The following is a 14310-nucleotide window of genomic DNA, read 5'->3' on the forward strand; positions in this document are numbered from 1 at the left end:
AGTCACAGAACCCTTTGTGCCGTATTTGAATATTGGAGGTGGAAGGGGTAACTATCTGTTTAATTTTCTACAAACAAGAGTGTATTTTTGGTCCTTAAAGGAGGCACATCACGGCTTTCAGTAACATGACATTTGGGTTTTCTTTCACAGAGTAAGTTAGTTTTCCTATAGAAAAGAAAAGCTCGATGGCTGATGGTACTGATATCTAACATTAAACATCAGACTTACTGAAAAAAAACAAGACTAACCCACAAATCAGAAAGATAAAGGAAAAATACATTTGTTAGTCGTATGTGATGATAATGGGAGGCTCGTAATTAAGCATAATTCTCATCAGAGTTACGATATGGCTTCGAGATATTCTACTATTAAATAAACGGAGTATTTAAGTTTCACTTTTTATTAGTTTTATTATTTTAACAAATTTGATTTGCCCAGTCCATCAGACAAAAAGACATGTTGACGAGATACAGCATAATTCCTGTGGCCTGAGGGGACTCAGGCACCATCACCTGATTGCAATGCTGACTGGCCGTCGCTTGGTTTCGGGGCGCCCAAGCTGTCCTCTATTGTAACAGTTCTTCCTTCCCTAAAGATTTCCTCATTTCTCTCGACCCAGCTTCTTCTTCTTCCTCTTCCTCTTCTTCTTCTTCTTCTTCTTCCATGAGCTCCTTTTCTCGGGATGACATTTTCTCTGTATACCTGCCTTCATTCGGCGATCTGGGCAGGGAGTGTCTGTCTGGAAGTGGCCTCTGTGACTGCGATGCACTCTGGTCCTGGAACTCCGCATCCGCCAGCGAGCCTCTCGCTGTTTCCGTACCCCCAGGCCCGGTCTCGAGTTGCTCCGACTGCTGTTTGTCCTCCTTACGCTCATACATCCTCAGTCTCCTGTCGACCACATCGCGAATCAACACTGAAAAGGTATGTGTACAGAAATCACCGTGACGCTTTGTCTTTCAGTCGTTATAATGCTGACTTATCGATGAGTATCAAACATTCGCCAGACCTGGTCTCTTCCCCACATCATAACCTTTTATATGAAGTCAGCACACTTCACCTCTGTGCCACTTAGTGAACTGAATATGAATTATATTCAATGCTGGTTTTAACAAGATATCATTTATAAAGTAACGAAAGAAGATATTAATTGTAACCAAATTGTAGAACCAAAAATAATAATGAGGGCGAAAACTTGTGCCTTCGTTCATATATCTGATATACTGAAAAATCAAAAACTAAAACTGTAAAATTAACATCTTCTATTTATTCTTTCTACTGAAAAATTTTAGAGCTGACTTTTAAGTAAAATAAAAGAACTTACTGTCGAGCACGATTCTTCCCACCATGCTGTGTTCCATGGTTTTGTCAACTTCATTCATTAGCCATGGAAGGAATCCTATCTCAATATCTACAATAAAAAAAAAGTTAATTTTAATCATTAATTTTTATGAATCATTGAGAAGAATCTGCTTCCCCCTAATGTTACAGTTTCACCAACATCGTTTTCTTCATACGAAATGTTAAACAGACTCACATAGCATGACTTTGGCCATAGCCTCTCTATATGTTCTGGTCCATTTTCTTTCTATTGCACTAGAAATAGTATTTTCAAAACCCTGAGGCCCTCCTTGGAGCCAAAGCCCTTACAGCTGACTGTACAGGTGCAGTCTGAGATGGCTCAGGGAGGTGGGCTTGAGGTGGGGATGCGGGTCTGGGAGCAGGACTGTCACACAGAGGCAATGCCTGGAAAGAGGATGCCCCGACTCGAGGGCATGTGAGCCCAAGGCCATTCAGAAATGGGTCAGAAACCAAGTGTTTCCATTAGTGATAAAATGAAAATCTATACTACTGTGCAAACTTTTTAAAAATGTGGTCCATTACAATATACATTTTTAATGTTCCACAATGGCTTTTTTTGGAGAGTAGGCATCTAATTTTTATTTTTCAGTGGGGTGACAATAGTGTGATAGACTATTATATTCACTATTATAAATAATTTTAGGCAGCAAGGCAGCAGGGAAGGGCACTGGGCCGGGGGTCAGAGTTCCGGTTGTTGGAGGCCAGCCGCCCCCGAGCGAGTATTCAGGAATTGATCTGCCCTATCCACCCCACAGGGTTACCGGGAGGGCCAAACGGTATCATGTACAAAGACACTATATAAATTACGAAGCACAACATAAATGTACACTAATAATATGTGTCTGTAATTTGACCTCTATGTACTGAATTGAATATGTAATCAGTGAAAATTAACGTTACTCACATCTGCCCCAGATACTGCGAGCCATTTGAAATAGGACCTGCACACAAAGCACTGCGGATCTAGGTACTGTGGGCCGAGGCGGGAGGGTGGCAGTGGGGACACGGCGACCCTCACTGGACTAGGTGAGAAGTGGCATCAGGGGACACTGACAGACAGCTCACAGGTCTGGGTTCTGTCAGGGCAGAGAGCGTTGTCTCCTTTTTTTTTAAAACCTCCAACACTGAATACAGCACCGGGATAGTGTAAACACCTCACTCAATAAATAAACGACCTAAACAGCTGCCCCCAAGAGGTTTTTGATTAGAATAGGAAATCAGTGGAGAAAAAGGTAATAACAACTTACACATACAGAGTGTTTCATTGCTTACAAAAGTTTCTCAATATATTATGACGTTTAACTCCTAAATAATCCTCATTTCACACACAAGGAAACTGAAGGTCATAAAGCTCATTAATGATGAAACTGGGACCCAAATTCGCAGTCTTTGACATGAAGTGCATATTTCTTTCTACTATCCATAAAGACAAACTAACATCCTAAAATCAAGATCTTTATGAGACACTTATTAGTAATAGTATGTACTTAAAACTATAATGGACTTCATTTGCTTCCGAGATAGAAAGATTTCAATTCAAAATAAAAATGGGCATGAGATAAATTTGAGCTGTGAAGAGGATGCTTATTTTATCAGTGAATCGAATAAAAACCTCCACAAACCTCTTTCAATGGGGTCAAAAAAGTAGCCTCCATCCCTGAGGCTGTCGAAAACGGAAGGGAGCAGGTCGGCCAGGTACCGCTGCGCGAAGGCTCGGGCGGCGATTTTCTGCGAAGTCTCGTTATGCTTGTGTATCACATCCCACTGCTGCTGCTTCCGGCGCTCCTGCCAGAGAAACGCCGTCGCCGGCGGTCACTTAGTTATTACGTCCTCCACAAGTACTGAAGCCAGTGAGTGGAGGACCTTTGACTGACGTTTGTGTCAAAAAACCGACAGCAAGGTATTCATTAAAGGTTCATATTTTTCATCAAGATTTTAAAGAATTTCACCAGCTAGTAGGTACTGAACTCAGAAAAGAGATGGAGGTTAAGGTAAAAGGGAGTTCCTGATACATTTTCAAATAAAACAATTTCAAAATATACATGTTTGACCATATGGATGATATCGAAGGATCAGAATAGTTACATATATTTTACTTAGTATCATAAAGCATTACTGATATGAAAATTATAGCTGCTTAGACGTTTTCAGCAGAGAACGTGGGCCAATGAATTGTCTCATTCGTAATCATTCTCTGAATCCATAAAGTTTTGAAAATTATAAATCCTTTCTTTTTTGTTGTTGCTTCTTGTTGTAGACCACATGATATCTATGAAGCTAATGAACAGTCTTCTCTACTCCCATGTAGAAGTATTAATACATTTTCTAATTAGTCTAGTTTCGAAGTTTAAGCAAATATAAATCTAGATGATCTGTAGTTTTCATTTTTTTCAGAATGTTTCCGTATAGTAAATAAACTAGCAAATAAGTATTCTTTGATAAAGATTTCACTGATTGGTTCAAGAAAACTAATTTTGTCAGTGTTCATTTTATATTTGTAAACAGTCTTGCATTTACACCATCTTTATCATGACTTAAGCCTTATACTCTTTATACAATTAATTACTCATTTTGGAGGAAAACTGAAAGTCCATTTGACCAAGTAATGAGCAGAATATCCCAATAACTAGCCTTTCTGTGGAGTAAGTTGGACTCTTGGGGAATCGTTTTAACTCTGGCAGGTGCTCAGGTGGTCCTTTATAATCTGTCGTTTCGGTGAACAACTTCGGATGACAGTTAACGCCAGGCCCAGAAAGACCCTGAGAGACTGCTGAGCTTCGTGTTTCCTAACTGGATGTTACTGGCATATTTTAAAAACTGGATTCTAAAACTTTCTTTACTACAGGTTTTCAAAACCTATAATTTAAAAAATCTTCTACAAGAACCTAAGTGGTTCTAGAGTGTCGCAGAGGGTACAGGGAAGGGCCTGGTCAGTAAGGCCCAGGATTCTATCCAGATCCTCCGCCGCTTCTCCCGCCTCCCTCAGATATATTCCACTTTTTCCTTCCACCTTTTCTGCCACTGACGCACGGCAAATTGAAGTACTTCTTTCACTGGGGCTCTTGAGCTTTAAGAGTGCCTTTCGGTTGGGACATATGCAATTGAAATCATTTCATTTAGGAACTTCTGGGAACTCAATTTAGGTACATTTATGTATGCCGGAATTTTAAAAATGTAATTCAGTTAATGAAAGATCTATGATCAGTAGAACAGGAGAGATCTGAACGACAAATAATATAGGTTGCTAACGTATTTCCAAAGATCTTTAGCTCTAGGACATATCACATGTAATTTTGGACGTGATCTGTTAAAGAGCCTGAACGTCTACTAGAGAAAAGTAGAATCCTGTACCTTTTCCTCTCGGTGTCGTCTCTCTTGCTCTTCGAGTCTCTGAATTTCGGCAAGCTCAGCATTGCGTAACTCCTCGTACGCATACTGACTGGCCCGTAGGTTGGCCAACTCTTCCTCTTCCATTACTTCCAAAAGAGACTGCTCGATGGTCTTTCCCACCAAAACTTCTAACATTGGTTTAACTTCAAGATCAAAGTCAAAGAGCTTAAATACGTAAAACAAAGCAAATTTCAATTTTTCATCATGAACTAAATGCTTAATGAAAAAATATCCAGAACAGTAGCAATAACAGGATACTGTATATTGAGTGTCTTGTGTGTGCCGGACACTGTGCTGGTACTTTATTTATTTATGCTGTTTCTAATACTCAAAACAGCCCTGCAAGGCACACAGACTAGCATTTTGTTTATAGGCAAAATCTGATTAAGTCGAAATTATAAAAAGATCTGTGCAATCATCAAAATGAACCCTGACACTCAATTTTAAGATCAAACTCTGAAACTCAAGGGAAAAATATCCTTGCCTTTCTTATTCCCTGCCCTTTCTGCTCAATTTTTACTGGTTGTTTTTAATAACAGTTTGAAAAACTGAGGACACTGTGGTGATCCATCCATCTCTAGGACTTGGAGGCAAATATATCCTTCTGTGTAGCTTGTGAAAACTAATTTTATCTCCTGATTTCAGTGATAATTCGTTTAAGTTCCTTCAAGTCTTAAACCTCATTTAAGTCTGTATGTATATAAGCACTGCCTTCTCCGCTTCAATTTCATAAACTGCTCAATTTATACATTCCACATTGTTACAAAAATGCAATTATTTTAGAACTTTTAAAACATAGATTATCTTCATAAAAGTTACGTAATCTATAAGCAACTAACAATCTTTTATGCCAGAGATTGTTTTTCCTTATTTGATACAAATCTACGTATATTCATACATTAAGCAAGTATGCAGACACATAAAAATCAAATGTGTAAATATTCTAAAAACATTTCTAATGATTTTTATTTCTGAAGAGTAAAGGGGGAAATCATAAACATTATTGAGTACTTCAGGATAAAACTATTAGAGATAAATTTGGAAAGAAGTAGAATCTTTCTGTTGTGTAGTGGTTTGTACTCATATTAAGCTTTTAATGAAGCCTAACTTTACCTATTTATAATGAAGATAGAGGGAAGTCCAAGTAATGTACTATACCTCTCCTTCTAGTATTTGGGTGGCCACATCTTTGCCAGTTTTGGCAGGAATAAAGAGTGGTGTTGGTGGTCTGTCCAAAAATGCATCTGTTTGGCATTCCATATCAACTTCTATTATGCGGTCAGCAATTTCTTCAAGGTATAATTCTAAGAGAATACCATATACATTGAGTTTGAAATTCTGGTCTATTTCAAGCATATATGTGTACCTGAAACTTCAGCTCCTATAGAATTAAATGGATTAGAAAGTAAGTCTTAGAAAGTGCTCGATTCAAATATTGTACTAAGCATTTTTATATTTTTGGAAGACCATTGAATAAGTCAGGCTAAAATATTGCACATCAAGAAAGCACTGAGCTTTGTATTTGAAAATGAAACTAAAGAAGAATATAAAATCATAAATGCATATTATAAGATGTAAAGTACAATAGGGAATGGAAAGTTAATTATCTATATAATTGAGTACTAAGAGTAAATGTACAAAGATTTGAAAATTCTTGGATATTTTTAAAAATTATGCACCAAGTCACTATGTTACTTGATGCTCCTTCTAGCTTACAGATTATACACAGATACAGACAAATGAATTTCACCTCTGGAAAAATTTATATGAGGCAAGGACAGTGTGGTGTTATGCAAAGACCATGAGAACTGGAGTCAGATGTTGATCACGGGACCTACCAAATTACATCCTCTTTAGGCCTCAGTTTCTTTATCTGTGAAGGGATCATAATTATCTGTCACAAGGAGTCTTTGTAATAATAACGAAGATACACAGTTAAAAGACCTGGTATAGTCTCTGAGATACAGGAAAAACTCAAAAAATGGCTATTGTTGTATCAGTTAATATTCCGAAGGGATAAATAAATATTAAAATCTAGTTCTCACAGAATTACAGCTGTATTGGCTAATCACAGACATACTCATTCTAGACTTGGCCTCAGGCTAGGGAAGAAAGTATGGACCGGTTCTGCTCCTTTCGCTTTTACTGCCCAGAAATAACTCTGACGAATCTATTCACCATCTTGGCAGGGTGCAAGGCGAATCTTCAGTAGTTACATCGGTCCAAGGAAAACACCAAGTATGGTCTGACTATCAGGATTTTGTCAACAACACAGCTAGATTCACTAGGTCCCGGTGAGTCTCTCGAGCTGAGAATAGCTAGAAAAGCAGGAAAAGCCTGGCACTGGGCTGGGAGAGCCTCTGTGGCCCAGGGACCTACGCAGAGTGAAAGAACAACAGGAGAGAAGGAAGAGGCCGTAGCAGAGGGGATGAGGGCTCCCTCCGAATGGGTTTCCTCTTCTCTGGTCGTAAAATTCCTTTTTAAGAACAATCCTGTCTCACGCTCTAAGGAATATCCAAAATTATAATAATACATAGTCTATGAATTCTTTTAATGAATGGACTTCTCCCAAGTGACAGGGGAAGTACCAGACCGCAGAAAAGATAATAAATAATATAAAGGTCAGTAAAAAAAGAGCTGACTTAGAAAACTGAGCACACCAAGGAGCCACGAAGCCAACGGCACGGCACATACCTGTCTGCACGTCCACATGCTTTCTGCCTTCCACAGGTTCTGGCGTTCGTGGTCTGAGCTGCTCTCGGTTTCGTTTTCTGGCAAGAGCCCTCTTCTGAGCCTGCTGTTGTCGCTGAATCTCTATACTATCAGGCTGCCCATGCTAAGAGTGACAGAAAATGCATCTGAAGTTTAGACGATATTTCTCAAAGCATATAAAACTGCATTTGCTAAAGTGATTCCTGAATAGTATAGAAAAGTGATTCCTGGATAGTGTCATTGGGCTTCCCGATTATCAGTAACCTGATTATTAAAATTTTATTTGAACTATGCCGGGTAATTATGAAGGTGTTGGACAAAGTATAAAACTTCAAAGTATGACTGGTAACTGGAATAAATGAGTGCAGAATCTTATCTAATAAACTGTTTTTCCTCATTCAAGTATTTTTATCATGAATTCCTCTCATGCCTAGTAATCTAGTATACTGATATAATCTTCAGTAATAATAAATTTCAACATGTAAAGAAATTGAAAAGCACTAAGATTTTTTTAAAATCTGAATTTCATTAGGACAGAATTTCCTTCCAAATATATTAGCTCAAAGAAAACATCCTCAGTCTAAACAAAGCCTGTCCAAATACATGAAACAATAGCTAAGGGATTGAAAATACAATAATTCACAGTTGTTCGGTACTATTTGGAGGTCCTTGATTTCATATCTGTTATCTCATTTTGAAATCATTCTCTAGTTAACCTGTCTTATCTCAAGGCAAATATGAAAATAGAGGGAAAATACGAAGGTACTTTAATATTTAAAATTAGAATTCTATGAACATTTTACCTGAAATGACAATAACATTAAAGTTAAAAAAACACATATCCCTAATACAATGGCTGTCATTTAAGTGCATAGTTTTTTTGAAGTTGTGATGATACCATGCATTTTATGCTGTTTTTCTAACGTAACACTATCTATCTATCATAAACTTGTATTATGTAATACATATTTGTATTACATTGTGGAAAAAAAAGCATTAGCTCAGAAGCACAAATTCTAGCTCTTCAATTTATTGGTTACTAGGATTAGTAAAGCTTGGACTAATAACCTAAGTTTTCAGATATTTAGTTTTACCATCTGTACAACAGGAATAACTAATAACATCTATCTAAGATTTTGGTTTTAAGGAACAAATCAAATGATAATGTAACAAGTCTAACACAATACCTGACGTAGACTAGCTCTTCCCATCTATAGATATCATTTTATTTTATTATAAAATAACCACATTACCCTCTCCCCCAAATCACCTTTAATTCCATTTTTCTAATTCGATTACTAATATCATTTTGAAATCGTTTAGTGAAGATTTTTTTTACCTTGTATATATATTCTACATTATTATAAATACCAACGTTGATTTATTTCCATTTTCTTAATGGAACGGAATTACGGCCATGCATTTGAACATTTTGGTCAACAGTGGACTGCAGGTATGATGGTGGTCCCATAGATTATAACGGAGCTGACAAACTCCCATCAGCTAATAATGCTGTGGCCGTTGTATGCCTCATGTGTTTGTGGTGATGCTGGTGTACACACCTACTGCGCTGCTAGTCATGTAAAAGTGTAGCACACACACTCATGTACAGTACATAATACTTGATGATAATAAACAACTGTTACTGGTTTGTCTACCACATTGTACTTTATCATTACTTATAAAAAAAAATTTGTTTTAAAACAGTATGCCATGTTCTGCTGGCATTAGCCTTATCCATCTCTTGTTTGGTGTCTCTTGATTGCATCATTTTCTCTTGTGCCTGATTTAATCTCACGTTGTTTTGCGTGGTAACGTACTGTACAGGCTTGTAGCCCAAGAGCAATAGGCTATACCATATAGCCTAGGCGTGTAGTAGGCTGAACATCCAGGTGTGTGTACCTCTATGATGTTTGCACGACAACGAAACTGCCTAATGATGCATTTCACAGAATATACTCCTGTTGGTAGGCAGAGCGTGACTGTATATATGTCAGCTCCTGAAAGATTTGGGGTAACATAAATGCAACAAGTTCATTTTAGAAACATACTGCCCAACTCGACTGTTTCAGGGTCTAGTTAAAAAAAAATTTTTTTAAGTTTTATTTAGAAATAATTCACAGGAGGTTGCAAAATAGAGTCTTGTGTACCCTTTACCTAGTTTTTTTTTTCCAACGGTGACATTTTTATTTCAACGGTGACAATTGTAGCATAACATCAAAATCAGAACATTAACAGATAAATATTAACAGATCTAATTCAGTTTTCACATTTTTTATATGCATTGATTTGTGTTTGTGTCTATGTATAAGGTACTATGTGTTTTTGTCCCCCAAAAAGATTTGTATAACCACCGCCACAGTTAAGATAGAGGCCTGTTTCATGACCACAAAGGGGCTCCTTTGGGTATTCCTTATACTTCTCCCAAGTGCTACCTTCATCCCTGTCCCCTGGCAACCACTAATTTGCTCCCTATCTCTGTAGTTTTGTCTTTTGAGAATGTTACGTACAAGGAATCAAACAGTATGTAACCTTTTGAGATTGCCTTTTTTTTTACTAAGCAAAATGCTCTCGATATCCACCCACATTGTTAAGTGTATCAATAGTTGTCCATTTGTTACTGATTAGTCTTTGATTGTATGAATATATCAGGTTTGTTTAACCATTCACCTATTGAGAGACACTTAGGAGGTGTTTTCAGTTTGGGCTATTATGAATAAAGCCGCTACGAAATGTTCATTCATGTACAGGTTTATGTAAATATAAGTTCTCATTCCCTGGGATAAATGTCTAAGAGTGCAATTGTGGAGTCAAATGGTAAGCACTTGTTAGTTTTAATAAGCAGCTACTGAACAGTTTTCCAGAGTGGATAGGCCATTTTACGTTACCATCGGCAACATATGAGAGTTCCAGTTGCTCCACATCCTCACAAGCCCGTTATTACCACTATTTAAAAATTTTAGCTTTTGTAACAGGTGTGTAGTTATGGTTTTAATTTGTATTCCCCTAATGACTAACAATGTTGATATACTTTTTAATGTGTTTATTTGCCACCCATACCTCTTCTTTGTTGAAATACATGCTCACGTCTTTCGACCATTTTCTAACTGGATTATCTTTTTTTTACTTTTGAGTTTTGAGAGTTCTTAATATATTCCAAATATAAGACTTTTGTTGGAAATGTGGTTTGCGAATATTTTCTTCCAGTTCGTAACTTATTTTTTCACCCTCTTATAAGGATTTTTCATATCACCCAAGTTTTTAATTTTGATGCAGTCCAATTAATTATGGTTTTTTTCCCCTCTGGATTGTGGATTGGGTGTCATATCTAAGAACTCTCTGCTTAGGCCTAGATTCTGAAGGTTTTTTTCCCTTAAAAGTTTATAGCTTTGCACTTCACATTTAAATCCATGATCCATTTGAATTAATTTTTGTATACAGTATAAGGTTTAGGTTTTGGTTCACTTTTTTTTTTTTTTTTTTTTTTGGTCTATAGATGTTCAGTTGCTCCAGCACCATTTGTTGAAAGGCTATATTTCCTCTACTGAACTGCTTTTGTCCCTTTGTCAAAAAGTTGGGTGTATTTGTGCTGGTACATTTCTGAGTTCTCTATTGTGTTCCATTGTTCCATGTATCTATTCCTCCATCAATACCATGCTGTTTTGAAATAATTACAAATATTATCTAAAGTAAGTCTTAACATAGGGTTGAGTGATTGTTCCTGTTCTTTTTCAAAATAGTTTAAACTATTTTAGTTCCTTTATCTTTCCATATGAATTTTAGAATAAGCTTGTCTAGATCTACATAAATCTTGCTAGAATTTTGACAGGAATTGTGTTATAGATCAATTTGGGGAGAATTAACATCTTTACTGTGGTGAGTCTTTCAATCCATGCATATGGTTATGTCTGTTTCTTTAGATCATCTTTCTTTCATCAGTGTTTTGTGATTTTTATCTTATAGATTCTGTTGTTAGATTTATACCTGGCTATTCCAGGTTTTTGGATTGTAAATGGTATTGTGTTTTAAATTTTGTTTTCCACATGTTCCTTTCCAGTACACAGAAATATGACTGATTTTTGTGTGTTGATCTTGTATCCTGAAGTGTTGCTCAACCCAATGATTAGTTCTAGGTCTTTTTGTAGATTAAATGGATTTTCTAGGTAGACAATCGTATCATCTTCACTTAGGGACAGTGCTATTTCTTCCTTTCTGATCTGGATCTAGCACTGGCTAGAACTTCCAGTACTATGTTGAGTAAGAGTGGTGAGATTGGACATCCTTGCCTTTTTCCAGTGTAACAGGGAAAGCATTCACTCTTTCACCATTAAGTATAACATTAGTTGTAGGTATTTTGTGAATACTCTTCATCAAGTTGAGGAAATTACCCTCAATTCTTAATTTGTTGTGCTTATCATGAATGAGTGTTAAATTCTGTTAAATACTTTTTCTGCATCAATGAATATGGTCCTGGGATTTTTCTTCTTTAACCTGTTGATATGGTAAACTGATTTGCATATGCTGGAACACTCTTGCATTCCTGGAATAAATCCCACTTGGTCAGAGTATATAGCTCTTTTTAGATATTGCCGGATTTTATTTGCTAATATTTTGCTGAGGATTTTTGTATCTACATTCTTGACAGCTATTAGCCTAAAGTTTTGTTATTGCTATCTTTGTCTGATTTGGGTATTGGGGTAATACCGGCCTTATAAAATAAGTTGAGAAGTGTTCCCTCCTCTTTCATTTTCTGGAAAAGACTGTAGAATTGATGCAAATTCTTTATATGTTTTGTAGAATTCGCCAATGAAATCATCTGGGCCTGGAGATTTCTTTTTGGGAAATTTTAAAATTCGAAATTCAATATCCTTACTAGTTATAGGACAATATCCTAACTAGTTATAGTTATAAATTAATATTTGTTAATTGAATTTTGGTGGTTTGTAGTTTGAAGAATTAGTCCATTTCATCTATATCATTGAATTTATGTGTGCAGATTTAGTTGCAGTATTCCATTATTATCCTTTTAATCTTCTAATGGATGCAGAATCTGTAGTTGTATCTCAATATTAATACTTGATATCTGCTACTTCTTTTTTATTTCTTCGATAGTCTTGCTAGAAGCTTATCTTTTTGAAGAACTTGTGGTTTCACTGATTTTTATCTATTTTTGTTTTCCATTTAATTGATTTCTGCTTTTATATTTATTATTTTCTTCCATCTGCTTGCCTTGGGTTTATTTTGCTCACCTTTTTCCAGTTTAGTGTGGTAGTTTAGATTTTTGATTTGAAGTCTTTCCTTTTTTCCCTGTCAACACTGCTTTGGCTACATCTCACAACTTCTGATATGTTGTATTTTCATTCAGTTCTAAGCATTCTTTTCAAAATGTCCTTAATGCTTCCTCTATGGGTTATTTGAAAGTATATTGCTTAATTTATGTTTGAAGATTTTCTTGTTATTTTCTATTACTGATTTCTAGTTTGATTGCAGTTCAGAGAACCATAGTCTGTATGATTTCAATTATTTTAAATACATTGAGATTTGTTCTATGATCTAGGATGATATCTCTTTGCGTAAAGAAAATAGTTGCTCCAGGTATTATAATATATTATGTACCTGATCATAGCCAAGATCGAGGATTGATATTTTACCACTTCAGGTGAAGTGTAAAAATCTTACTTCGAATTAGATCCTTTTAGTCTCCCTATTTTAAAAATGTAATCAAAATGTAATCTTAAATATTCCATCTATACACATTAAGCACTGTATCAGCTGTGATAATTTTGCTTCGACCATGAAACAATTTTTCAAACTCTGGAGAAAGACGGTTTATTAAATTTATCCCTATTTTCACCCATTCCATTGTTCTATCTTCTTTCCCGAAGTCCCAAACCTTCTTAACATTTCCTTTCCTTCAGTTCTTTAAGGGGAGGTCTGCTGGTGACGAATCCTCTGACGACACCACCCCAGTAAAGTAGGGCATCCACTTGCTTTTCTTGATCTCAGAATCATTTAATTTCCTTTTCATTCCTGAAGAATATTTTCACTGGATTAGAATTATGGCTTGATAGTCCTTCTCTTTCAAGGCTTGAGAAAAATTGTTCCACTTTTTTTCTGGACTTCATGGTTTCAGATGAGAAATTCACTGTTATTTAAATAAATAACTGTTCCCCTTCCAGTAATGTGTCACATTTCTATAGCTGCTTTCAAGAGTCTGTTTTTAACTTTCAGAAATTTGACTTTGATGAGTCTTAGTGTGAATTTCTTTGGGTTTATCTTGCTTGGTTTCAATCGGCTTTTTGGATATGTAGATTTATGCCTTTTGCCAAATTTGGGAAATTTTCAAGCACTATTTCCTCAAATATTTTTTCAGTTATACACTTTTTCTCTTCTTCAGAGACTTGGATAAAATGAATGTTAGCCATTTTGTTATTGTTTCTTTCTTTGATGCTCTTTTTTTGTTTATTTTCTATCTGTTGTTCAGACTGGGTAATTTCCATTTATTTGTTTTTGAATTCATTGTTTCCTATGCCACTTTCGATGAATCTGTCCTGTGACTTTTTAATTCTGGTTATTGTATTTTTCAGTTCTATATTTTCCATTTGGATCATTTTTGTATTTTCTCTTTGTGAATTTGTTTTTTCATTTGTTTCAAGTGTGTTCATAATTATTCATTTTTTATTGAAACACTTTTTCTGATTACTGCTTTAAAATCCTTGTCCGGTTCCTATAATTGAATCATCTTGGTGTTGTCATCTCTTGATTGATTTTCTCTCATTCAAGTTGTGACTGCCCTGGTTCTTGGTATGATATATTTTTTTTATTGTATCCTAAACATTTTGGGTATTG

At 35.9% G+C, this 14310-nt stretch overlaps 1 protein-coding gene across 1 annotated transcript in view; it reads right to left on the bottom strand.

The window, feature by feature from the left end:
* Positions 1-378: 378 nt before the first annotated feature.
* RSPH3 (radial spoke head 3) overlaps positions 379-14310 on the bottom strand; it is a 24559-nt gene continuing 10627 nt past the window's right edge. The window contains exons 3-8 of the mRNA XM_039873916.1: positions 7444-7585; positions 5908-6053; positions 4711-4914; positions 2982-3144; positions 1322-1408; positions 379-913 (exon numbers count right to left, since the gene is read on the bottom strand). Coding sequence (XP_039729850.1) covers positions 567-913; positions 1322-1408; positions 2982-3144; positions 4711-4914; positions 5908-6053; positions 7444-7585 — 1089 coding nt within the window. The 3' untranslated portion in view covers positions 379-566. The remainder of the gene's footprint in view (positions 914-1321; positions 1409-2981; positions 3145-4710; positions 4915-5907; positions 6054-7443; positions 7586-14310) is intronic.

Source organism: Pteropus medius, unplaced genomic scaffold, assembly GCF_902729225.1.
Source record: "Pteropus medius unplaced genomic scaffold, Ma_sr-lr_union100, whole genome shotgun sequence".
Lineage (NCBI taxonomy): Eukaryota > Metazoa > Chordata > Mammalia > Chiroptera > Pteropodidae > Pteropus > Pteropus medius.